The sequence below is a fragment of the Rattus norvegicus genome, chromosome 3 (assembly GCF_036323735.1).
Source record: "Rattus norvegicus strain BN/NHsdMcwi chromosome 3, GRCr8, whole genome shotgun sequence".
Taxonomy (NCBI): Eukaryota; Metazoa; Chordata; class Mammalia; order Rodentia; family Muridae; genus Rattus; species Rattus norvegicus.
In genome coordinates this window covers 167,057,183-167,082,214 of record NC_086021.1, presented here as the reverse complement: position 1 = coordinate 167,082,214, position 25,032 = coordinate 167,057,183, and the positions used below count along the sequence as shown (strand labels likewise).

Here is a 25,032-nt window from a genome sequence, read left to right as displayed (position 1 = left end):
GAGTATAATACAGGGTTAAACAGGAAATATAGAGATTATACTGGGCACACAGGCTAAGAGAAGAAGTTTGATCTGGACTGCAGTCTCTCAAACACCATGACAAAGTAGCTGAGGCTAAAACACCCTAAAGGAGGGAAGGTTTATCTGGTTTCAGAAGTTTAGTCCAAAGCCCATTCTGTTGCATTTTAGAGTGTGATAAGGTAGAAGCATTTGGTCAAGGGCCATGATGGAGAAAAGCTGTTTGTGCCATGGCCACCAGGACTTCCTAGGCTTGCCTATAATCATTACTTCTTCCATCCAGGTCACATCTTTTACAGTTGCACCAGCTTTCAAAGAGTACCACTAGCTAAGGGACATGGCCTTTGGGAGGCATTTCAGATCCTAACTGTAACTCCTGTCTGTGCTAATAGTCACTAGCGAAGCAGCTGATAACAAACCCAGGTCTAGACTGGCTTGATCGTCCGACTAAGACCCCTAACTACTTAGGCATTACAGACTGAGACCAGCTCTATGGCCCACATGTCCCATCTCTGCTACACTGGGGAACTAGATTATATTTCAGCTTAAAATGTAAACATTTTACAAAAAGGCTTAGGAAGCTGGAGGGATTTTTCAGTGGTTGAGAGCACTTTTGCTCTTGCAGAAGACCCAAGTTCAACTCCCAGCACCCACATGGTGGGTGACAAACATGTGGAACTCCAGCCCCAGAGTACCTGATGCCCTCCTCTTACTACCTGAGGCACCCGGAACACAAATGGTGTACAGACACATACATGCAAGCAAAACACTCATACATAAAAAAATGTACAAAAGTGAAAGCATAGGAAATGCGCGTCTTTTTAGGAGGGTAACACATTTGGATTTTGGAATTTGAATTTTCTTAGATTTCTGATGTCTTTGGTAATCTGAAGGTATAGCACTTTCTAAAATTGAAGTAGAAGGGTGGGGTCTACATTACAGAAAGGAAAATACAGACTCTTGAGGTATCTGGGACATTGTGTGTTGAGGTGGGGGTGTAAAACAAAATTGGAGATGGATTTTCCCCAAGTTTCGAAGCAAACCAATATGTAATTGCATTTTAAATAGTAAGTCATAAAATTAATGCTCACTCAAAGATCACAGCAGCACTTGATGCTGCCATTCCTGCTTGTCGTCAAATTGCCTAACAGATGGCCTTTCTTTTAAGAAGAGAATGGAAGTTTGCTTTCACAGACTTTCTGAAAAGTCATGGAAGAACCAAGCACGTGTTTTTGGGCATTGAGTTACTGAACATGCATGCTTCATAGGCATTGACTAAAAAGCAACAGGTGCCCAGGGAGAACAGAAGCATTCACAGCAAGGATGAACCAGGAAGTCGTCCTGTCACAATCCGCACTGGAGGTGGGGGTTCCCCATTGACACAGGACTGGGGTGCTCTTACAGCTGCATCCCTCCCTGCTGTGTCATAGCAGCCCTTTCTCGGTTGGCATTTCAGCCCTTTCTCAGCCTTGCCACAAATTACATCTGCTGCACTCTCTTTTGCCTTCAGTGTATCAGTAGTATAAATTCCTAAAAGAAAAACCTGTTGAAGAGTTTTACATTTAAATGTTTGATTGAGAGTATCAAATTGTTCTCCTAAGAGGTTGTACCAATTTAAGCTCCTTCAGCAATGTAAAAGTGCCAATTTTGCCACACCTTCACCCATACTTCCTTATTACTGAGCTTTTGATCTTTGCTAATCCAATAGGAGAAAATAGCACCTTATTATAGTTGTACTTTGCATTAAGAATGAGGTTGAGCTTCTTTTCATATGCTTAAAACCCATTTGTGAGCAAAGACATTCCAATCTGACACCGGCTTTGAATGTAGAAAGAATCTGCAGTGTGAACTCCCAGCGGCGGAAGTGCTGTGGCTGGACTTTAACCCTTTGGGACCAGCACCTTAGAGTGTACCCAGAGCCTAATTACACCTGGGAATGGGGCACTGAAGAAACAGCACACTTAGCACAACTTTACTCCCTGCATTCAGCAAGTTCAGGCAGACAGGCCTCTGCCTTTTCTTCAAAATTAAATTAAATTTTAAAAGGATGCTTAACTCTATGTGTAAGAACTTCCAGATAGTGGCCAGGACACTGGAATCTCAAGCATCTGGTAAATGTCTCAGGTGCCTGACCCTGTCATCTCCCTTTCGCTATTCTGGTTCTGGGCAATGGCTCCTTAATGAAGAGGAGATTAGCAGGTGCAAAACGTGACAGGTCTTTGTCCTGTTGTCTGCAGAGGGAGCGCATGGACCAGTGGCTGTAAGATTGGAGACGTTGTTGCTTTATGTTTAAGTATTCAGAATCTCTTTAAAGGGAAGACTTTGAAGGGCCTCAGGATCCAAGAATGGCTGAGATTAGAACTGCTGTAGTCAAATAAGGAGTTTAGTCCCTGGTGGACACTGCACATTCACCCTGACCTGCTGCCTCCTGGTTTCCTGTCATGATCTCTGCAGAGGCCTACAGCCCCTCAGGGCACAACTGAAAACCTCGGGAATGGCTTAAAGTTTATTCTGTGGTGACATGTGAGAGGCGCTGGAGCATTTTCTGTTAGAGTCCCCCGTGAGAAGAGAGATGTCTTCTACCAAGGAGCACATCTTGTCCTCGGAGTTACATTATTTGTCTTCCTTCTCCTGCCTTGTGGTTTTCATTCTGCATGTTTGAGTTCCCACCCTATGCTGTGGGCATATTAGAGTCAAGAGTTCCTTGGTGAAGATTCACATACCAGACAGTACACACAAAATAAATACAGTACAAAATACATGGGGAACAGCATTGTGCTGTGTAAGGGATGACTTTACTGGGAACTGTTTGGTTGTTCTAAAATGTGAAGTGATTTGGAATTAGCCAGATGTAAAGAAAGTGTTCTGGACACTCAAGAGGGATGTATATATGAGTTCTGAGGCAGGAAAATGCCTCACATACTGAAGCCACTGAAAGACAGCAAGTTGTCAGGCACCCGACTGGAGTGGTGGTTGGGGTGAGGGGGAAGGATGTAATCGGTGTCTGGATAGTTCAGAGCCATGCCAGTCTTGCCAAAGAGCTTAATCTACTTATAAAGTGGGAGTGCCTGTCATCAGTGACCCAGGTCATCATGATAATGTTTTCTTTCAGCACATTGGTTCCCAGACTCGGGTTCTACTGGGCAACTCCAACAGCACAGTTTAGAAGAAGTGGCGAGGCAAACGCCAGCAGCTAGCAAGGCTAGCCCCACAGCTGAGGACATCGAGCGGTTTGTGCTGAGCTATCTCCAGGAGAAGGATATGGCAGAGGGGAATGTTTCTGATCTTGAAGCTGAAGAAGGTAATTGCTATTTATTTTGCTTTCAGTAGTTCCTTCTTAAAACAGATCATTGCGAAAACAGCAAAATCATTGCAAGAAGTGAAAGAGAAGAAAAGTTGCCCCCAAACTTGTGCTGTGCACACAAACGTGTGTGTGAACTGATTCTACTTTCCATTTTTTGAACAAAGTTTTTTACCTGGTTGCTTCTGTTTTACATGGTTGCAAATAGTTTTTGTTTTGTGCTGATGAGGACTGAACCTAGGACTTAGCACCACTAGGCTCTGCCGTGTGCCCACTGCACTAGAGTCTAACTGGACCACATCCTTTCTGGGTCTCATTAAAAGGACACACACTCCAGGGTTTCATGATCAGTGTTGGAGTGGCAGCTGCCAAGCGTCCATCTCAAGTGTGAAGTTGAGGTTGCCTCTAGCCTTGCTGTGGTGAAGAGTGTGGCAAGGGGTGATTCTGTGTGTGAGCTTTCCCACCTACATGCATCTCCAAAACCCTACAAGTGGGGTTTCTTGGTCCAAGGTAAGAACAACATTTGATGCTGACCAGATTGCCTTCCAGACAGTTAGATCAGTCTACACCTTCCTAACAGTGGCAGGGGTGCAGAAATTACTTGGTTCACTTCTTTCTATTTTGACAAGTTAAGAATGGCTTGTTATTGCATTTTGCATGCCTTTGATTAAAGCCCAAGTTGGACATGTTTCTTTATGCTTCTTCCTGTTATTCCTTCCCCCCAGTTCCACTGTCTATTCATAAGCTTCATCTTTATTGGTAGAGAAAGATTGCAGTGTTTTTCTTGCTTATTTATATGAGAGGAGGGAAAAAGAGAGTTCAAGCCAGTATCAGCTCTGGCCTCTTGTTTTATTCACAAACTCAATCTGGAGCTTCAGGTCACGGAAGGATTAATAAATTATTAGAATCGCCTCTGCAAATATAAAATGCCAAGTCATAATGAGCTTGGTGGTCTCAGGACTGTCCTAAATCGAACTGAGTCCCAAATTAGTTTGTTAGGTTGGAAGTGAGCAGATTTCTTTTTTTCTTTTTCATTTTCCCATCTGTGCTCTGATTCTAGTAAGTTGGAGCCAACACATTCATCCAGGATAACAGGAGAGTTTAGTGCCCAGGATAACAGGAGAGCACAGCTTGCCACAGTGAATGCAACAGAGCAGTGGAAACAGCACAGGTCCAAACAAGGCTCATGCAGAGCGGAGCTGGTATGGCCCCTATGACAGAGTGCTTGCTCTGTTGTAGCCTGCCAGGCTCCGTTTCTTTGCTGAGCCAACCCAAACCTTTCTATGAACCACACTCAGACCTCACATAAACCTGCAGTTGTGAAGAGGGGGTGACAGGGTCTGTCATGATCAAAGTTGTCCTTCTAGTCCAAAATTCAAGTTCCATCAATAAATCTGTTCTTCCGTGACTAAGTACTCTGGTTCTTGGGCTGGTAAGATAATTCAGTCAGTAAAATGCTTGCTGTGCAAGCATAAGGACCTAGGTTTGATCCTCAGAATTCACGTAAAAAGCCTGGCATGAGCTTGTAATCCCAGTACTTAGGATGTGAAGGCAGGCAGGTCCCTGGGCTCTCTGGCCAGCTAACCTAGTCTATTCAGCAAGACCAAATGAGAAATACTGTTTCAAAAAACAGGGTAGATAACTTTTGAGAAACAAAGCCCAAGTTTGACTTCCAGCCTTTACATACATGCATGTGCACACGCGTGCGCGCACATAAACACACACACAATCACACAAAGATCTGGTTCTAATGGATAGTTCTGGGATCAGTTGGAATGAATCAAACCTTCCTCCAGAAACAGAAGCTCACGTCCCTGAAACAGCACTCCACATCAGGCAAATTTCAAACAGCAATCTCCTCTATCCCACTCCTCCGAAGAAGAGCAGGCTAGCCCTGTCACTCTTGAAATTCCCAGTCTTCATGAGTGTTTGATTTCCTTGATTTCATCTTCTCAGCTTCTATGAAGACTGGTACAGGCTGTATTATAAGTTTCAGGTTTTCCAACAGAGGAATCTGAACCCAGAAAAAGTTATGGACGCAGTGCCCAGCCCAGTGGGAATGCTTACAGCTGCTGATGGGACAGTGGAACAGGCTGGGGGCTCTAAGGAGACAGAAGAGTCCTGTAGGGTGGGGATGGGGATGGGGTTTCAGGCAGAGAGATGGTGAGAACTGTGACATCCTCCTCAGTCTCTCTTTGTTAGCAAACGGATATATGCCTTATCCCTTTGGTGCAGGTGAGGTGATGTACAGTGGAAGGATGTATTAACAGGGTGTGAAGTGCCCCAGTCCAAGCCCCATATCTGTGTATTGCACCGGACTGCCTTATAATGTCAGCTCTCAAACCAAAAGATAAAGAAGGGTTGGCGTTGCCATCCAAAGACCCTAGTAACAATGATAAGCTTCAGCCCTCTTTGGTCAAAGGATGAATCAAACAGAAGAGAACAGAGAAAAGGCCACACCAGACACTGCCCAGCCCAGGGCTTCAAATTAGAACTGTGCCCTTAAAAGAGTTTTAAGTCATCTATTATCCTGCTTCCTATCCCTCCCAATATATTGTTATTCTTCCTCCCGTGCAGAAGTTTATATCACAGAGCTGTGTTGCATCTGCAGGCTAGAAGGTGGGGTGCCGCTTACTGAGCAGCTTTGGCTGACCTTAGACTCCAATACCCACCTGCCTCTGTCTCTTAGCCTCTTGTGATTGTAGGTGTGTGTGCCACACCCAGCGAACTTCTTCACTTGTGTAACTTAGCCTAAATTCTTTACAGTGCTTCTCTGGACATTTTCCTCTTAAGTCCTATTCTGGAGGCTGAAGCTGGCCGTCACATTGGCCACCTTTCTAAAGCACTCTCACCAATTCAGTTCTTTCAGAGGAGCAGTCTGTCCCTCCCAGAGTGGATGAGAGTGACGCCCTTCCAGACGTGGAGCCACCACTGCCAGTGCACATCCAGATAGCCAAGGACGTGATGGAGCGCTGTATCCACCTGTTATCAGATAAAAACCTGAAAGTCCGCCTGAAGGTCAGTGTGTGGCCCTTCTCTTCATGGGTAGGGCAGCAAGTCTGAGGTGTGTTGTGGTCCGTGGTAATTGGGTGAACAAGCAGATGCCCTCACTTCCTGGTCCATGCTTGATGTTTATAGGAAGCATCAAGAGGAGTTTTTCTGTGGGATGACAGTTTTTCTGTCATCTTTCTCTGTCAGCTCAAATGCCGAGAGGGAGCTGAGTCCCCAAGGCAAAGAATGCCATGTGCTTCGAAAGGCTCTCATTTCTGTGCTGACTTGATGCAGGGTGCAGCTTCTAGTGACTTCAGGTAGCTGTTCTAAGCCTGGCCTTTATTTCTCTCCCTATGTTCATCATGGGAAAAAATCCAACACTCTCTGCAATCTGACTTCCTCCTGTGTCAGCAGTTCCCAGGCAAGCCCCCGTCACGAGGACTGAGCCACACGGGTGACTCAGCAAAAGGACAATGGGGAAGGGGACCGCATAATCACGCCAGAAAAGTTCTGAAGCCAAAGAGAAGCATCACTTCTCCTGACCCTAAGCGAGAGGGAGAACAGCGGCCTTGTTGCTCTGCATCAGTGGCCTGGTTAAATGACGGGGTAGGCAGGGAACCCTGATCCTTGTGTTATGGCCAGGGTCAGCGTCTGTGTTAGCCTTTTCAGTCTTCATGAGACCTCTGTCCATCCACATTCCACAATCATTTGGAGCTAGGTATATGTGGCTTGCAAGGACTCAATTTTAGTGTCTAGGCACTGTTTGGGCTTCTGAATACTCTTCATCTTTGAGGCAGCTGTGTACATGTATACACACTGCAGTCATTAACAGTGTCAGTTGGTGACAGGTGTGGTGGCACGTCCCTTTAGTCCCAGCACTTGCGAGGTAGAGGCAGGTGGATCACATGAGCTCAAGGGCAGCCTCATCTACCATCCACAAAGCAACCTCTGGGACTGCTAATACTACACAGAAAAACCCTGCTTCAAAAATGAATGGATGAATGGATGGATGGATGAATGACATTTAGGCTAGCTAGACATTAGACCAATTCCCAAGACTTCTACAGTAATGTTGTGGCACACATACTCTGATTCATGTGCACACACGCGTACTCTAATAATAATAATTAATACATTTTTTAAAAGCCTGTCAGTGTAGGAGTTAGACCCACAGAGCTGAGTTAACATGATGCCCCTGCCTTTTACCAGGAGGACCTTGAGTGAGGGAAAATGAGGACAGGATGTCACCCTCACAAGATGTTCATACAAAGATAGGAGAGCGTGACGTGAGGCGTGTACACTCACTCATCCCCTCCCTCTTTGAGCCCTTTGCAGGGCATGCAGAGGGCATGCAGAAGGCAGTGGGACAGATGAGAGCTCTGTCTTCACAGAGTTGTGTATCTGTTGTGGGGTGGGGGCAATACACTCACATATCCAAATGTAGGTGGTGCTATGGGGGTAACGAGCAGGCACTGTGGGAGAGAGGGGTAATCTATCCGTGAGACGGAGCTTACTTTCTGACTCCAGCTAGCCAGCTAAGCAGGCCTCTGAGGCAGCAACATTTCTAAAGGTTGAAGGGCTATGTGCAAAGGGACAAAGGCAAGGAGCACACTCCAGGCAGAGGTGGGAAATAGACAGTTTTGAGTCCACCAAAACAGATGAAGCTTGTCCAGACAGTGACAGTGGCAGCCAGTCCGACCACCCTTGTCCTGCACTCTTGCCCCTTCTGTCCTGCTAAGCTTTCTCTTCCTCCTGCCAACTCTGTCTCCTCCAGGGCATGCCCTCTCTGATTCTGTGACTTTGCTGTGGGGCAGCTGGTTTTAGGAGCTCCTAGTAAGACCCATTGGCCACCTTCACTCTGCCTATCTGACTCAAGGGCACACGGCCTTGCAAAGCCGGTGTATGTTGCTGTCCTGACCACTACCTACAATTGATGCTGGCTGTCAGTATTCAGTAGTAGACTAAAAGGTCAGTGTGTGTCTAGGCTAACCCAAACCTCTCTGGTAAGGCTGGCTGGCCCTCAGCTTCCTGCCTACTTCTGATAGCAGCAATAAGACTCGACCCCACCAGCTTCTCAGCCTGCTCCACCTGCCTGCTTCCTGTCTCCTTCAGTGGTTCTGATGCTCATTTCCTCCACCCAACTCTGAGCAGTTCTGTTGATGTCACACAGTACTGCTGAAGTCAAACGGTTCAAATCCTTTCCAGAGCAGGTTCAAGTCCTTTCATGGTTCTGCCAAGATCATGTGACCACACATCTTTGCTGTGGTCTTCTAAGGGCCACATCACCTCTTCCTACACCCTTCAAATGCCTTCTTCCCTCAGCAGCTGGGATGACCTTCAGAAACATGGCTATGTTGGGTCATTTCCCTGCTAAGACCCTTGGAAATGCCTCAGCATAGTTGGGACAAAATGAAAGATTCTTAACATGCTCTTTTATGGTTCACCTCCATCTCATTCTCCTATTGTGGCTGCCCTCGTTTCTTAATCAGGACACGCTTTGGGTCTTTTTTGGTTTGCTGGGGTTTTGGGGCTAGGTATGGACCCCATGGCACTGCACATGCTCAGTTAGCACTTTATCCCAAGGTCCGTCCTGGCCTCAGGGTCTTCTTTGTTCTGATCCAGCGATAGTGACCCGCACTGTGAGCTGACCTAGTGCCTACTCGCTCACCATTTATGTCTCCTTTTAGAAGCCATTCCTCAGAAATACAGTCCCAAGTCTGTGCTTTAAAGGTCTCTGTTTGTTTCTTTACATTTATCCTTTACAGTCTTTCCTGGTACAGTAGCTAGCTTTTTCTCTATTGAATGGTATCTAAGGTCTTTCCCAGCTGACCCTAAATTCCATGAAGGCAAGGAAGTATATATCTTGTCCTTGTATACTGTGTGGCCCTTGTTTACTGTGGACTGAGGTAGACAGGAGTAGCCAAAACTGGGAAATTAGGTTCATTTTGGAACCAAAAGGTCTATCAAGTTTCTTTACTCTCTTAATGCATTTCTCAGGCTCACTCTGTTGAACTGTGACTTGGTCCCAGGCATATGGTTTCAAGCTCTACTGCCTGTTGAAATCCTGTCTTTTCTTTCAGGTCTTGGACGTGCTGGGATTGTGTGTGGAAGTTCTACAGACCCACAAGAACCAGCTTCTTCCCCTGGCTCACCGAGCCTGGCCTTCACTCGTGCACCGACTCACAAGTGATGACCCCCTGGCAGTGCTCAGAGCTTTCAAGGTACTGACAGCCCTAGTTGTCATGGGATGCGGATCTGAAGAACAGAGGCTGCCCCCTTCTTCTGCATCACTTCTCTTTCTCTTACCTCTGGACACAGAACTTGAAGAAAGTGCAGAAAAATAAGAAAAGCCCAGGAGAAACTACATGGCAGTCTTTAGACTTTAAAGCTGAGTGAACCCGTAAAGGGAGGGCCACTAGTGTTCATGTTCACTGTGCATCTCTTGTGTGCCAGGCAGTAAGCTTGGCATTGCATTGCCCACATGGAAGCTTACTTCAGAGTAACCTGTAAGGTGCTTGCTACCTCGATTTTTGGCCAAGTTCAGAGACAGTAACACATCTTGGGACTGTACAGCTGGTAAGGGATAGAACCCAGGTTAGACTCATGCTTCATGAACTGCCTGAGAGTCGAGGTGATCGGCCCATCTGCTCAGCCCAAGCCCACAGTCACCCATTTTCAGGTGGGGCTTGGGTATAGTTCTGTCAGGGATAAGTAGAACTCTGGGGAAACCTTTGAAAAGCTTTAGCCTGTACAGATATCGTTCTCCTGGTTAGTTCGGCTTATATTAGCACATGAATTTTCACTTATTTATTTATATCCTTCCTTGTTCTAAAAAGCACTTAATGGCGTCCTACAGAGATACATTTACCATGCAAGACAGCACGGATTGGAAGTGGATGAGCAAGATGATGCAGAGGGAAGAGATGGGGGAGGGCTGGCAGTCGGGAGCTGGAACGCAGTCAGTGTGCCGGCATCTCCAGCAGCCAGAGCACCAGCTTATATTTAAAGGGCATAATTGATCATGTTAATTCCATAGCAAAATGCATGAAATGGTGTGTGTATGTGTCTGTCTGTCTGCGTCTATGTGTTAAGAGGGAAGGAGGAGAGAAAAGAGAGCCTGGGGGAGGCAGAGCAGAAAGGAGTATTACTAAATCGTATTCAGATGTACTGTTTCCCTTTATGAAAATTAATAGGTTATTTAAAATGACAGCCAGTGTAGAAAAATGAAAACCTAGAAAGATGTGTGCACTGTAAGCAAGGCTGCTTTCTCCACGCAGACACATTAATAGTTCGTTACCTGAGGTCACGTGATACAGCTAAAGGTCCTAGCTGAGGGCCTTGCTCTGCACACTGGACGGATGCTGGGTGCCCATTATGCCTTGCTTACTGATTCTTAAAGAAATGCCTGTCCTCCTGTTTGCTCAGTCTTGTGCAGCGGGGCACAACATTTCAATATGTTCTGCTACAGAAAGTTTAAACGACACATGCAAAGAGACTGCCTGTTGTGAAAGATAGAAAAAGGCTGATGTACATGAGAGATTATGCAGTCAGACACACAGAACACAGTGACGACTCCAGCCACGAGAGCTAGCCTGGCTTAGCCAGGGACTGTAGTCTGGTCACCGTCCTCCAGATGCCTTCACATGGCAGCTCCTGAGCCTCGAGTGTGTACTTGCCCAGCTAGCAAGAGTTAAAAGCCGTACTTAACACCCTGAAGGGGTGTTAGAGAGATTCTAGAGATACCTAAATACCTAGATCTACATGAACTGCTTTAAGTTCGTTCTCTCTCTCTCTCTCTCTCTCTCTCTCTCTCTCTCTCTCTCTCTCTCCCTCTCTCTCTCTCTCTCTCCATAAAAGGAAAGGAAATCAAGATATTAATCATATTATCCATCGAACCAAAGCTCCCTCGGAATTACTCTCCATGTAATCTGTATTTATGGATAGAAGCTTGGAAGCAGAGACCTCCAAATTCATAACTGTCAGAATCACAAACCATGGGCAAGGATTATCAACAGCAATTCCATTCTTTCCTAAGTAGAGACCTAGATAGAACTGAATTACCACGCATGCCCAACCCTCTTGCTGCTTTAGCAGTGTAGTCACCAGGTTGGGACCTGTTTCTGCAGGTTTTGCAGACCCTTGGAAGCAGATGTGGCGATTTTCTCCGGAGCCGGTTCTGCAAAGATGTCCTGCCAAAATTGGCCAGCTCCTTAGTCACCCAGGCCCCCATCAGTGCCAGGGCTGGACCAGTTTATTCTCACACACTGGCCTTCAAGCTACAGCTGGCTGTCCTGCAGGGCCTGGGCCCCCTCTGTGAAAGTCTGGACTTAGGTAGGTACCACATGGGTCTCCCAGCCACAGAACCTGCACATGGCTCGATGCCCCTTTGCATCCTCTGACTAGTGGAGCTTGTGTCCCTCACCTCCCTTCTTGGGCACCTCCTTCATTCTCCCCTGTCCCCACCTTGTACTTTAGGGTATTCCTGGTATGCTGGAAAGGGTAAAGAGTTCTAAGGCCTTGCATGGCTAATCTTGGGTCCCTAGACAGTGATTGGTTATTGCTTGTCCCAAATGCAGTCTGAGAGCCTGAGGCTTGTTTTGTTTTTCTACCCTGCAGGTGAGGGTGACCTGAATAAAGTGGCTGATGCCTGCTTGATTTACCTCAGCACCAAACAGCCCGTGAAATTACAAGAGGCTGCCAGGAGGTATGTCTGCTTCATCACCTGCATCTCTTTACGTCTGTTCTAAATTATAGATGATTTGCTAATGGTGGGCAGAGTTGAAGCAGTCTCTGCTCCCTTTTCTCCTTGCCAGGTTAAGATGATTTCTTTAGCTGTGCCAACTCCAAGGATGGTATTTTGACTCAGTGCTTTCTCTTTGCAGAAGACCTTTTCTATGCTGCAGTGTCAGCAACAATTCTAGAGGGGCACAAAGCAGGAAGCCTGGGTGCTGGAGGGAACCCAAACCCTCCTGGGTGGAAGGCTTCCAACTCTCTACTTTGTTTCTTGTGATCAGTGACCCAACACCTTAACTGTGCCTCTGCTCCCTCCATAGCAAAGCCAAAGGAGAGCACTAGGTGTGCCGTGACTAACTCCCAGAAAGTCTCACATAGTAGATAGAAGACTGTGCAAAACTGGGTGTCGTGCAGGCAGATGCGTGCCTGTGTCTAGAGCCCACACCACTCAACTGCTTCCCAAAGAACAACTTGAGAGATCTTTGGATTCCAAAATTACATGGACCTAATATCCCAGAGTTTTGGTCATGCCTGTTAGAGAAGAGCAGTGCCTCTGATGCAGGCTGTTTTGGTTCCTTGAGGACTAAGCGATTTTTCTTGCAAGTTGAAACTAAGCACAGTGGCATCCTTACCTTGAGGCCCAGCGTGCACCCTGGCCTCAGCCCAGCACTCCAGCCTACTGGGAACAGGCTGTGCGTGCTCTGCAGCTGCCTGCCCTGGGCATCTCTGCCAGGGCTGCCCAGCCTGCCAACTTCATCTGGGCAGAGCCCCTCCTCCCTAGGTGTTTGGAGTTAGATCTGATCATCCTTGCTGGGGTGGGAGTCAGATGACTCCTCCATTCCACCCAAGGAGCTGGGACAGCCGCTCTGACTGTGGAATAAGGAGAATGGCCTGCCCCCTTATAAACCTCGAATCCCTACAAGTGAGGGGAATATCTTTTGGAATTGATTTATTGCCTTTGCAATCTTTGCTTTTGATTTCCTTGGTAGCTCTATTTCCTTCTTTCCTTTCCTGTCAAATCTCTCAGACTCAGAATGGACCATGGTTTCTGGAGCATAGGGGTACATCCCAAGGGGCTTCTTATTCTCCAGCACCCCTGGTGTCCTCTCACCAGCATGAGGTGAAAGTGGTCCTCCCTGGGCTGAGCCATAGCTGGTTGCCCTGTGACATAAGGTGCAACCCCAGCACATGATGCCATTATCTTGGAATAAATTCTTTTGACTTATAAAAATCTGATTTTCTTTTCTTTTCTTTTTTTTTTTTTTTTTTTTTTTTTTTTTTTTTTTTTTTGGAGCTGGGGACTGAACCCAGGGCCTTGCGCTTGCTAGGCAAGCGCTCTACCAACCCCTAAAAATCTGATTTTCATACTTCCCATTCCAGTCTGCTTTTCCTCCATTGCTGCATCCCATCCTTTAAGTTAGAATCATCAAATAAGCTAATATTCATAATACATTTATCTTTTCATTTCTCATTCTTTTTTGCCACTGAAAGCAATTAAACCCAGAATCAGACCTTGCTGAGTCTTAAATTGGTGCTCAGGGTGGCTGGAGGAAGGGGATAGGCTAGACCACTTGAGAGCTGCAGCGCCCTGTTTTCAGCACCTACCCTTCCACTGCATGTTGGGTCGAGTCAGATGGTCTGTCTCTGCCTCCAGGGAGGGGGATCAAGTGCAAGGCTGGTCACTTCACCCACAGCTCGTCTGCAGACTTATTTTGAAGGGGGTGAGGGAGTTGGGAATTAGTGTGCTTGATCAGGAGCTGAATTGGCATCTTGGTTCAGAAATGAATGAGCTTTCTAAATAGGAGGAGTCATGGAAGCAATAGGCGGGCCTGGTGTCCTGAGCCACACACCATGTGGAATGAGTGGCCTGGCGGGGCTGACTGTACTGAAGCAGTCATGGTGGTCCTGAGGAGAGAATAAGATGGAGGCCCCAGCCGGTTTGTCCTTGTTCTCTTTCCTTAACCCCTGTGTCCCTTACTAAGAGAATGCCTATCTGCCCACTTGGAAAACTCATTGTTCCTCTTCTACTCCAAGTACCAATGTAGTCAGGGCACTGTGACCTATGCCCTGGACCACCACAGAAGCCTCTACCTCTGCCCCTCAGTAATCACCACATAGCAGTCAGAATAACACAACACACACTCTCATGTTTAGGGAGCTTATAGCAGTTTTATAAAAAGACAGACCTCAGTGTTGACTCCAGAAGTAACAGGGTAAGTCAGAAGGATCCGTGGATGTGGCCCAGCTCCCTTCAGAACAGTGAGCTCCCCACCCTGCTCCTCTGTCTGCCAGAGAACTAGTGAGAGAAGCTTTGAGGGCCAGGGACTGCTCTGAGCACCCTGCCTTCTACAAGACATGCCTGGTAGTAGGTGTCTCTGGGCCTCAGAGCCACCATGATGTGGAATACCAAGTCGGCAACTGGTGAAGACGCCTTTCATCCACATCACAGCTGAGTTTTTCTTCCTTCCTCTTGTTTGCTTTCCCTGCCTTCAAAGAATGGCCGAGCCTCTGTTTGCTATTTTAATTTGTCATATTAAATATAGCCTTTGTGGCAGGCTTTTACATCTGGGTTGTAAACTCTGGAAATGGAAATTGATCAGGGGATGGTTGATATAACCAAGGCTGTAAATGCTAAGAGTGGAGATGCCATTCCAGTTTAATGCTTTTATCTGGCAAATGTGCCTTATAAGAAGGGGCATAAATCTTACAATGTGGGGGAGGGTGGGGGCAGGAGATGACCTTGCTGCTTATTACCACCAGGTGTCACTGTTAACCGGTGATGGGGGTGGGGAGCGCCTTCAGATCCCATGTAGTTAAGTAACTTTAATGGATGTCAGATAAGTAAATCATATTTAAGAGTGTGGGAAGAGTGGCCCACAAACCAAGGGCTGTAAAGAAGACAGTGTCAGTAAGAGTAAGCCCTGGCCCCCTCCTAAGCAGAAGGCAGAGGCAAACAACTGATTTAGATTTCCAGGTGGCCCGGACACCCCAGGATATCTCCCAGCATGCAGTTCTGTGCCCTTTTGACCACTGGAGCTTTGCAATTTCAAATTGAAAAGAATTCCAGAGGAGGGCAACCCCCCTGCCCACCGCTCGCCACCCATCCCAATTTCAGTTTTCCCTTGAGTTTGTGTACTCATGAGCCAATCTCCTACTAGCCTCTGAGACTCTGTCCTGCAGTGCAGTCTTATATCATATGCACCTTCACTCTGGACCAAAAGCAAATAAAACCAGGCAATATCTACTGGTAAAAACATGAAGCCCGTGCCCAGTAAGTTTCATGATAGACAGAGCTCCCAGGCTCCATCAACTCCTGCCCCGTCTGCCAACCCTAGACCCTAACTAGGGGTGCCAACCACACAAGTGTGGATGCTCTTAGTCCTTAAGAGTGGGGGCTGGGGAGTGAGGGTGGCACGGTGCTCCTTCCCTCCTTCACCTGGCCCCTGTGTGAGAGTGCAGCAGCACCAGTTGATGGCGATGCCCTCCTCACAGGGTCTTTTGTACAGATGAGTTCTTTTTATGTAGTCAGAAAGTCAACTCTGAAAATTGTGTAGTGAACTCTGTGTGCCAAGTACTGTCTGGGTACTGAAAATGGAGAAAATGCATGCGTGTATACACTGACCAATGTATGGCATTGTATAAATGTATACATTTAGATGCATCCTTTCTAAATCTACTTGTCACTGATGTCTGAACAGGGCTTTCTTCTCAAAAAGGTCTTTTTTATGTTAATTGGGGCATCCCTCCCCACCTCCATTAGTGGGGAAGTCAGGAGCAGGTTTGAAGGTTCATTTATCAACTGACTTCCCTGCTCTCTTTCTAGCAGTAGGATCCCAGCCCATCAAAGAACCAGCCGGTGCCTTCAAACCCTGGACAATGCAGACTAGCACAGGCTCCTTCATTTCATCCCTGCCAGAGCCCGACTCCTCTCTATGCCACACACAGGACTGTCTGTTTGAACAGATCAGGAGCCACAGAGGTGATCCACTAGTTAGGCTAGCTCATAATGAGTATCTGGTCACCTGAATGGGGAAGGGGCAGCTCGTTTGAGGCCTGCCTACAAAGCAGTTTCCCCTGGACTGCACCCGGCATGGAAATGAGCACTCCTCGTATTTTTCCTTTTGACATTTGATTAATAGTTGACAAATCCAGACCCAAGTAGTTAGCTTTCCTATTATCCATCTTTGACAGCCACTGCTGCTTTTCTTTTCAAGGCCCATTGTTCTAAAAATACACTCAGATCTGAAGCTGTTCACTGTGCACACAGAGGCATGATTTTATGGTGTCAGAGATAAGAGACATCTGCCACGCAGATTACAAACAGAGCAGGTTACTGGGTTTCTGAAATGAAGGCGGGGATATCACACTACGGAAACCACATGTGTTGCCTCTACTTTCCTGATGCCATAGTACGCCATGAGATTGCTAACCTGCTAGTTTGCCATTGTGTGTGATGCTTGCCTCTATATGTGCATGCAGAGGTCAAGTGCCAAGATCACAGGCACATGCCATCATACCCCAGCAGAAATACATTCCTAAAAGTCTTTCTTATGTTGCTCATCAGTGGGAGCTGCTGGCCTAGTGCCAAAGCATGGGCCATAGAAAAATAATTTGAGTAAAAGAGGGCAAGTCACATAGATTGCCACAAAAAAACATCGTCTTGGGGATTGGGGATTTAGCTCAGTGGTAGAGTGCTTGCCTAGCAAGCGCAAGGCCCTGGGTTCGGTCCCCAGCTCCGAAAAAAACAAAAAAACAAAACAAAAAAAAAAACATCGTCTTTCTGGTAGGGGCAGGAAATACTGCCTCTGAGTATGCCGGCGAGTGCTTAGGCCAGCTTTAAAGCCAGTGGCCAGCAGCACTGTCTTGGGACCTTAGCCTGGAGATCGGAAGAGCCAGCCAGATGGAAGGGGCTACATTAAAACCACCCAATAGGACTTACAGCCCACCAGGTCCTGGCTTCCTTTTGAATTGTGTCTAACAGATTGGGCCTCTCCATGTCAGGTCCTTTTAAATATGCATGAAGCAGTGGAAGCATTCTACTGCGTTTATGATACTCTGTCTTGTGGTACTTTAGGGGCGTGATTAGCATCATACGCTGCTACTGGTGTTTATGGTTTTAAATCCTGTCCTCGCTGCATTTAAATATTTTTAATAAGAGTCTCTGTGCGTGTTGGAGGTCGATCGATGGATGAATGGTTTTGAACAGGTAAATATAGTTAGGTCTAACAAGTAAGTGTAACTGCAAAGGTAATTGGTAGCATGTATTTGGAGAGTAAATTGTTGCTTCCAGTCATAATCCCCCATTCCTAGCATTTAGAAACAAAAAACAGCCTCGGTGCAGAGGAAGATAGCGAAATTGAATAGCAGGAAGGACAGGCTTGAAATACTGGTTAACCAATGAACCGAGACCCATTAGAGTAAATTACTGAGTATGGGAACATAGCCCCACTGCTCGCTGGCTGGGACAATTCGCCACCCTGGCATCCATTTGTTTAAAAGGCAGCACACAGCCTCATTTGCAGTATTGACATGCTCCGAGTAATGGAGGAAGAGATGACCAGAGAAAGAGGAGCATGGAGGCTGTTCTGCCAGAGAGGAAACAACAGGCCTGCTTGCCAGGAAAGGTTTGCTTTTTGGTAACATTTGCCCAGGCCATGTGAAAAGAATATGTAACATGCTACTAAGGAGATATCCCGAAGCCACTTCCTTAGACATCCCAAACAAACAAAGAGATCACAAAGCCACAAGTTCTTTACCTCTGGCATCTGCCCGACAACTCCTGAGAGCATTTTATATATCTGGAAAGAGAAAAGGAACACCAGGTCCCTCAAGCAAATAATTGACAAGAGAAAGAATAGTCTGCCACCTAAGAGAGCTGGGAGCCCCGCACTTCAGCTACAGTTGGTTTAACCATGCTGGACCCTCATTGGCTGACGGCTTTCTAGAGTCTAGTTTGAGCAGATGTTATCTAGACAAAGATGCTGATACTGGGAATGGAGGTAGATAATCCAATGCTCACACTGCAGATCCGTGGTGGCCTGTGGAAGCCAGGCAGCACGTTACAACTGTCTGTCTGCCCCTGGAGTCACCTCTGGCCATGTGCTCGCCTTAGGAACCTTCCCTGGCTGCATCCGCAGAGGGCCTCTAGGATGAGACCCTGAAACCACAGCCTTCCTCTACCACCTTTTCAGCATCCCAGAGACCCAGCACAGTGTCTGGGCCAGTGGGATACTTGTAGATGTCTCAGCCACAGAGACAAGGCCCTGGTTCAGCTAGCTAGATTCCATCCACACACTTCCTGCCTCCTCAGGCCACCGCACCCCAGGTGGCTCACTGGAGTGCCACAGTTCGTCCTGAAGGGTGCTTTTCTTCTGTTGGTTTGGTGTCTGGAGTTTATCAGGTACTTACTGATACTGTCAATGGTAGATAGAGCTGAAGTGCAGGGAAATGGCTGCCTGCATGAAGTAAAATTCAATAAAACCGCATTTTAAGTGAAAAATCAGTATAAACACCAGGCTTCTTTGCCATGGAAACAGAGGTTGCTTAGAAACTGCCTAACGGCGAGTTCTAAATTTTTTAAAGTCAAGTTATCATTTAAGCTACACAGCCCCACAGGTTATTGAGAGATAATCACCTGCCTCGGGACATGTGGAGGCATGAGGCACAGCTGAGTGCCTCCCGCGCTCTGAGGACCAGGTAATCTCTTGATAACTCTGCTCCCTGGAGCCACCAATTTGGGCCTGGGGGAAGGAGAAAGGAGTTTCATTTAGGAGTTAAATAGTGTATGTATATTTTTCAGAAATTGTTTCTCTTTGGGGTTTGAAAAAAGATGAAAGTGGCCATTTGGCGTGTTCAGCATCCGTCCCCGCCATGTCTGACGGTAGCTGGGAACGCGTTCCGGCAGTTGCCTTGGTCATTCACAGCGGAAGGGCTTGCCTTTGTCTTCTGGCTTGATTTTGTAGGAAGGCTGGGTGGGAAGAGGCCCCAAGCAAGGCGCTGCAGAGCTGGGGATCAAAGCCAAGGCTCTGGAGCCTGACACAGCCTACCAGGCCTCAGCCTCAGGCTCTGCTCCCAGTGGCAAAGCCAACAGGGCTCAGGTTAAGAGTTTGTCAGTGTTTAGGGTTCAGCAGACTGCATGGCTCCCACCCAGCAAGAGTGCAGCGCGCCTGCCAGCCATCTGCTTACATGGCACTGGGTTCATTTCCCACCTCAGCCGTGCAGAAGGTAAAGTACCCTGCACTTTGTTGTCCCTGATATAACAGCCAAAAATAGAACCCTGTGACTGAGAACCGGGCCCCATCGAGGCCTGGAGTTGAGTGAGACAAAGACTAATGTCGCTCCCTTCTCTGACTGAGCATATCCATAGTGGGTCATAGTGGTATTTATTCATGAGTCCCTCATGCTCTCTGTTCTCCCACCCCTCTCTGTGCATTCATGTGTGCGTGTGTTCATGCGTGTGTGCATGTGTTCATGTGTGTGTGCGTGTGTGGTGTGTGTGTGCGCATGCGTGCGCGCTCCTGTGTCTCCCTCTCCCCTCTTTCTGTCTCTATCACTCAGTCTCTAGAGCAGTGTTTTCATTAGACACTCATGGAGAGTGTCTCCCTGCGACCCCCACCCTCCCACACACACACCTCAGAACAATCCCAGTGGGAGACTAGGCTGCCTGTGATCATCTCTGGAAGAAAGCGGAAGCAGGGTCAGGAGGCGGGAGGGTGATTCGCTTCCGGCAGCTGAGGCAGGAGGACGTCACTTGCTGTTTGCCCTGCTGAGGCGTTTACCCTTTTAGGAGTGAAGCACTGACAGACACCCAGATGATTCCTGAGGGTTTGGCTCTGCTTAATGAAAGCAGTGAACTTGCATGGCTCGCTCTCTTTCTTCCCTGTCAGCATTTTATTTGGAGATCTTTGAGGGTGAGCACAGATCCCATTCAGCCTGCTGTAGGCAAAGCAGAGCTTCGGGCCACGGTGCCTTCTGCTGCCTGCTGCCCAGAGACAAGTGTTCCTTGAAGGAAGCACAGCTGCAGCTGGAGAAATCGGTCCAGTTCTTGAGGTAGAGAAAAAAAAAACAAATGAAATCATTTGCATTCTAACAGTCTTTGGCACCGAGGAAAAACTGTCAACAGTGTCACATGTAAACAGAAATGTGCTTCCTGGGTTTTGGTGTTTTTATCATTTCCCTCACCACTCTAATTATCAAAGATATTTTTGTTTTTAAACAAAAATTGTCTCCCACACAGGCCCCATCTCTTTTATGCAGTGAAGTGGAAACGATGAATTAGAATATTCTAGTCACTTCTTCAGCAACCACTGCATAGGTTATAAACACAAGATTATTCTAAGCCAAGAAACTTAAAATAGTTTAGGCACAGCAGCCCAGGCCCAGTACATTTTTCAAAGCCTCCCTACACACATGCACACATGCACACATGCACCCACCCCTACCTGTCTCCCTCCCCCAGCATAAGTCTACCACACACAAAGAAGAGAGCAAAACTGAATTCACAGAGTAAGACCCAGCTCTTCCAAGAGCACTGGTTTTTCAGATTAATAAAATTAAAAACCAAAAATTGTTTTATTTAGCAATCACTTTATTCTTATTTGACAGTCAAAAGTGCACTAACAGCATTCTGTTGAGAATGAGATCTGATTGATCAGATAGGCGCTGTATTGTACGCTGTGGTGCTGTTCCTCAGTCCCCAGGAGGAATCAGCTCCGGGACCCATAGGTACCAAGTCCTTTGTGAAATGGCCGCTGGTCTGCCAAGCCTGTGATCACCTGACAAGGTAAACACTAAGCGGTTGGTATGTCGTGTTCAGGGAGTACGGACAAGGACAGAGCTGTGTCTGTTCAGTACAGAGGGAATTTGGTTTTGGGTATTTTAATTCACTGGTTAAATCTGGGGTGGAGTCACTAATACAGAGGTGGTACTTTTAGCTGGTAAATGGGAATCACATGGAGATCAGCATAAACAACAAACACATACTGGCATGTATGTGTGAAAACTGTAACAAAACCCATTACTGTGTATACTGATTTCAAAAATGGATGTAAAGCACGCTTGGAGGCTAGAAAGAGCTCGTGAAGACACCTGCCGTGCATCCTGAGTTCAATCCCAGGACCTCTGTGTAGAAGAAGAACCCACTCCTGAAGTTGTCCCCTGACCTCTGCACACATGCCGTGGCAGGCACATGCTCAAGCACACACAAAAAATACATAAATGTGTAAAAGAAATGTTTAAATGGAGTTGGTAGGGACTGGTATGTATTTTAAACCTTAGCAAAACCCTAAAAAATGAGCAAACTGAAAACCGGGTGTGACTGGTTGTACTCACCAGCACTCGGGCTGTGGAGGCAGGAAAATCAGGAGTTCAAGATCAGTACTGGCTACTCAGCAAGTTTGAAGCCAATCTGGGCTACATGAGACCCTCTCTCAAAGGGGGGGGGAAAGGAAAGCAATGGCGAAACTGAGGCAAGATCACGAGACCATTTTCCAAGGCTGCATAGCTGTGATGCATGTTCTTCCTTGATGACCTCAGGACCTTTCACAGACTGTGAAGATTCCTGGAAGGGTATCCCCAACGGCTTTAACCAGCCTCCAGATGAGTCACTCAGGCCTCAGGCGAGTGAGAGCCTGTTAGTCAGCAGTATTCATTGACTGCATGCAGTGTGCTGAGCAGGGAAACACAGCAGCCACATCCAGGCTGCTGAGAAAGGGAGACCTGAGAGAGATGGGGGGATCGCCTGGACAGAGTGGGAACGAAGCCCCTTGCACAAGTGATGCCCTGTGTGTGTTGATGGGGCCAGCATATGAAGAAGGGCTTCACTCATCCCGGGAGTGGACAGCCAGGTGTGGGGGGGTTACAGGACCCTGTCTACTCTGGTGGCCCTGGTTCAGAAATAGGAGGTGAGCAGACAGTAGCCAAAAGTTCAGGTCAAGATGAAGGATTTCATTTCTGGCAACATACCATGGCCCTGGCCCTTGGACTCTGGGTTAGGTTTGTACAGGACATCAGTCCTGTCTCAAGAGTCCTTGGCCAATCTCTGATGAGTTCAGATTCTGTTGGCCCTTGTACCCAGACCTCTACGAAGCCATGGCTTTGAGTGACCAGAATGGGTTTACCCAGAGGCACATGAGGACCGTAAAGAGAAGGTAAGGGCTTGCCCAGGTCCCCAGACAGAGCTGCTGATGGAGGGGTCAGCCTGTCATTCCTTCAGACGCCAGCTTACAGTTAGCAGCTCCTTTGTGTCAGTACCGCTCTCTTTGGACTAATTACTGGTTTACTCCAGGTCAGTGGATCAGAAGCTGTTAGCCTGGTTTTTTAGGCTTTGGAATCATTCTAATGGTCCTGTCTTAGGATCTAAAGTGTGGTCCCTCTGCTGTTTGAAATGACCTGGTCTTACGATCAGTTCCTTCTGAGTCCAGTAAATGGCCCTGAATGAGCAATAACCTCCCCCCTTCTCTTGCCCTCCTGCCTCCCTTACTCATGAATTCTCTCTCCACAGCGTCTTCCTCCACCTGATAAAGGTGGACCCCGACTCCACCTGGCTCCTCCTGCACCAGCTGCACTGCCCTGTGCAGCAGTTCACAGCCCCGCACCCGAGCCTTCACCCAGTGCAGTGGCAGGGGGCCACTAAGCCACAGAACCCCTATGCCACCAATGTTTGCCACCTGCTTCTTCAACTGCAGTGATCCTGCCAGAACCTGCCAGCTAGGAGCTGAGCTGAGCCACCCCTGCTGGATACAGTTGCGGCAACACAGAGAGCGGTGAAGGTGGATTAGACAACCACCAATATATAAATTGATCGATCACACAACTGCTTAGAAATTGGGTTGAAGGAAAAGTCGCTTACTGTTACTTATGTTTCACTCTTTGTGTTTTCAGATGACATTGATTGGTGGCTCTAAGAGTTCAACTCTTTAGCCTACTGTCTGCACAGCCCCTCTGCCACACAAGTCCTTCAAACACACACAAACACACACACACACACACACACACACACACACCCCTTGTGCTCTAAGTCCAAGTTCGATTCTCAGCACCCATTAGTAGCTCTCAACCGTCCATGACTCCAGTTTCAAGGGATCCAACCCCCTCCTCTGACCTCAAGCACCAGACTTGCACATGGTGCACAGACACTCATGAGCCAAACACATATAAGATAAATAAATCTTTTCAAAAATGTCTTAATGAGAGAGTGATTTCTTTGTTTTTGGAGCTTTCTTTCTCGCCTTTCTTTGCTTTGGGCATGGGACATGCCGTGTTGCTTCTCTCCTTCCGTCGTGTGGTTCCCAGGGACTGAACCCAGGTCAGCATGCTTGGTGGAGGCACCTTTACCTGTTGAGCGGTCTTTCCAGCTCCCTCACCCCCACTTTTTTAAAGGCAGTGTTACTCTATAGCATTGGCTGTTCTGGAACTTACAACATAGCTAAGACTGGCCTTGAACTTGTGACAGTTCTTCCTCATGTTGCTGAGTACCCTGATGACAGATATGAACTGTCACATCCAGCTTGACTTCATTTTTTTCAGGTGAGAGCATTTTGCCTGCATGTATTATATATGTCTGGCTGCCATTGTGTACTGGGTGCTGGAAGAGGTTAGAAGAAAGTGTCAGATCTCCCCGGAACAAGAGTATTAATGGTGAGCCACCATGTAGGTACTAAGAACCAAACTTGGGTCCACTGGAATAGCAGCCAAGTGCTCTTAACCTCTGAACAGCCTCCCTACTCCTGTCAGCTTGGTTTGTTGTTGTTGTTTTGTTTTGTTGTGTTTTGTTTTTTAACTCCTGGTACTAGCATACCTTATAAGGCCTGGAATGGATTGGCTAAGTTGTAAAATGTGCTCAAGGCCTTGGGCTTCATTCTAGCACCACACACAAAATGTACTCACCTGTGGGGTAAGGCCGGGCCCCAGGCTCTCTGGCCAGCCTCGCTCGCTCGCTGACCTAGGCACTGTTCTCAGATCCTAGCTGTCTTACACAAGCTTGTAAATGCCTACCGTGGCTGCATCTAAAAAGCCCAGCAGGGGGGCTGGAGAGATGGCTCAGCGGTTAAGAGCACCCGATTACTCTTCCAGAGGTCTTGAGTTCAATTCCCAGCAACCACATGGTGGCTTTCAACCATCTGTAAAGAGATCCGATGCCCTCTTCTGGTGTATCTGAAGGCAGCTACAGTGTACTTATATATAATAAATAAATAAATCTTTAAAAAAAAAAAAAAAAGCCCAGCAGGGGATTCTTCAGTGATGTCAAATGTTCAGTGTCTTCATTTCCCCATCACGTCAGAATTAAGGTAAGCTGTGTGCACTGGGGTATTGTGCCCCCTAATACTTCTTTATAGCTTCCCCTGCACCTCTCTTTCCTTGGCAGGTTTGCCCTCTCCCCCGTAGCCTCCTATTTCTGCTGCATGGATTTACTAATGACGTCCACACAGAGACACAGCTCAGTCCCTTCCAGGACTTTTGTAAACTGGAAAGCAGCAGGAGCGCTGAGTCAGGTGTGACCCTTTTGGGGGGCATCCCTGGCTTTGCACCATCCCTCACAGGTGTGTTATTCACTTCTATCAGGAGCTAGGACTTTCCTTGTATCAGCAGCCATTAATGTGCCCAACTGTCACCACTCACTCATTAAGTTGCCAAACACCACTTTGCCAAGTCCTCCTTCAGGCTTGCCTTTGCCTGGGTACCTGAGAACCAGGGATTTTCCCTTCCTCAAGCATTGTAGAAAGGCAGGAAAAAAACCCTTAGTTTTCTTTCCCATCTGAGGAGTCTGGTGCCAGACAGTGCACAGGATCCCAAGCTTCAGCGGCTCATGGCATGCGGGAACACTGGACTTGGTCCACTGGTCGCTGTCTGCCGTGCTAGGGCAGGGGAATGTCCAGTCCCCCAGGACTTGGTGGCCACCACTCTGCAGCTGAGTCTTCATGGACTTTCTCTCTGACCTCAACAGCCCATCACAAGGCTGGAAGGGTCAGGGGACCCAGAGATATGCCCCT

The 25,032-nt window shown here is 47.4% G+C and overlaps 1 protein-coding gene across 4 annotated transcripts in view; it reads left to right on the top strand.

Moving 5' to 3' along the window:
- Nucleotides 1-23,230, top strand: part of Tti1 (TELO2 interacting protein 1) — a 43,874-nt gene extending 20,644 nt beyond the window's left edge. For 2 of the 4 annotated variants that reach the window (XM_006235428.5, XM_017591994.3), the window contains 6 exons: nucleotides 3,131-3,319; nucleotides 6,180-6,337; nucleotides 9,391-9,531; nucleotides 11,437-11,641; nucleotides 11,927-12,014; nucleotides 22,545-23,230. In XM_006235428.5, coding sequence (XP_006235490.1) covers nucleotides 3,131-3,319; nucleotides 6,180-6,337; nucleotides 9,391-9,531; nucleotides 11,437-11,641; nucleotides 11,927-12,014; nucleotides 22,545-22,731 — 968 coding nt within the window. In that variant the 3' untranslated portion in view covers nucleotides 22,732-23,230. Of the gene's footprint in view, nucleotides 1-3,130; nucleotides 3,320-3,642; nucleotides 5,427-6,179; nucleotides 6,338-9,390; nucleotides 9,532-11,436; nucleotides 11,642-11,926; nucleotides 12,015-22,544 lie in introns of those variants that run through there. The other 2 variants (NM_001134619.1, XM_063284397.1) reach the window with 2 other exon arrangements.
- Nucleotides 23,231-25,032: the final 1,802 nt, after the last annotated feature.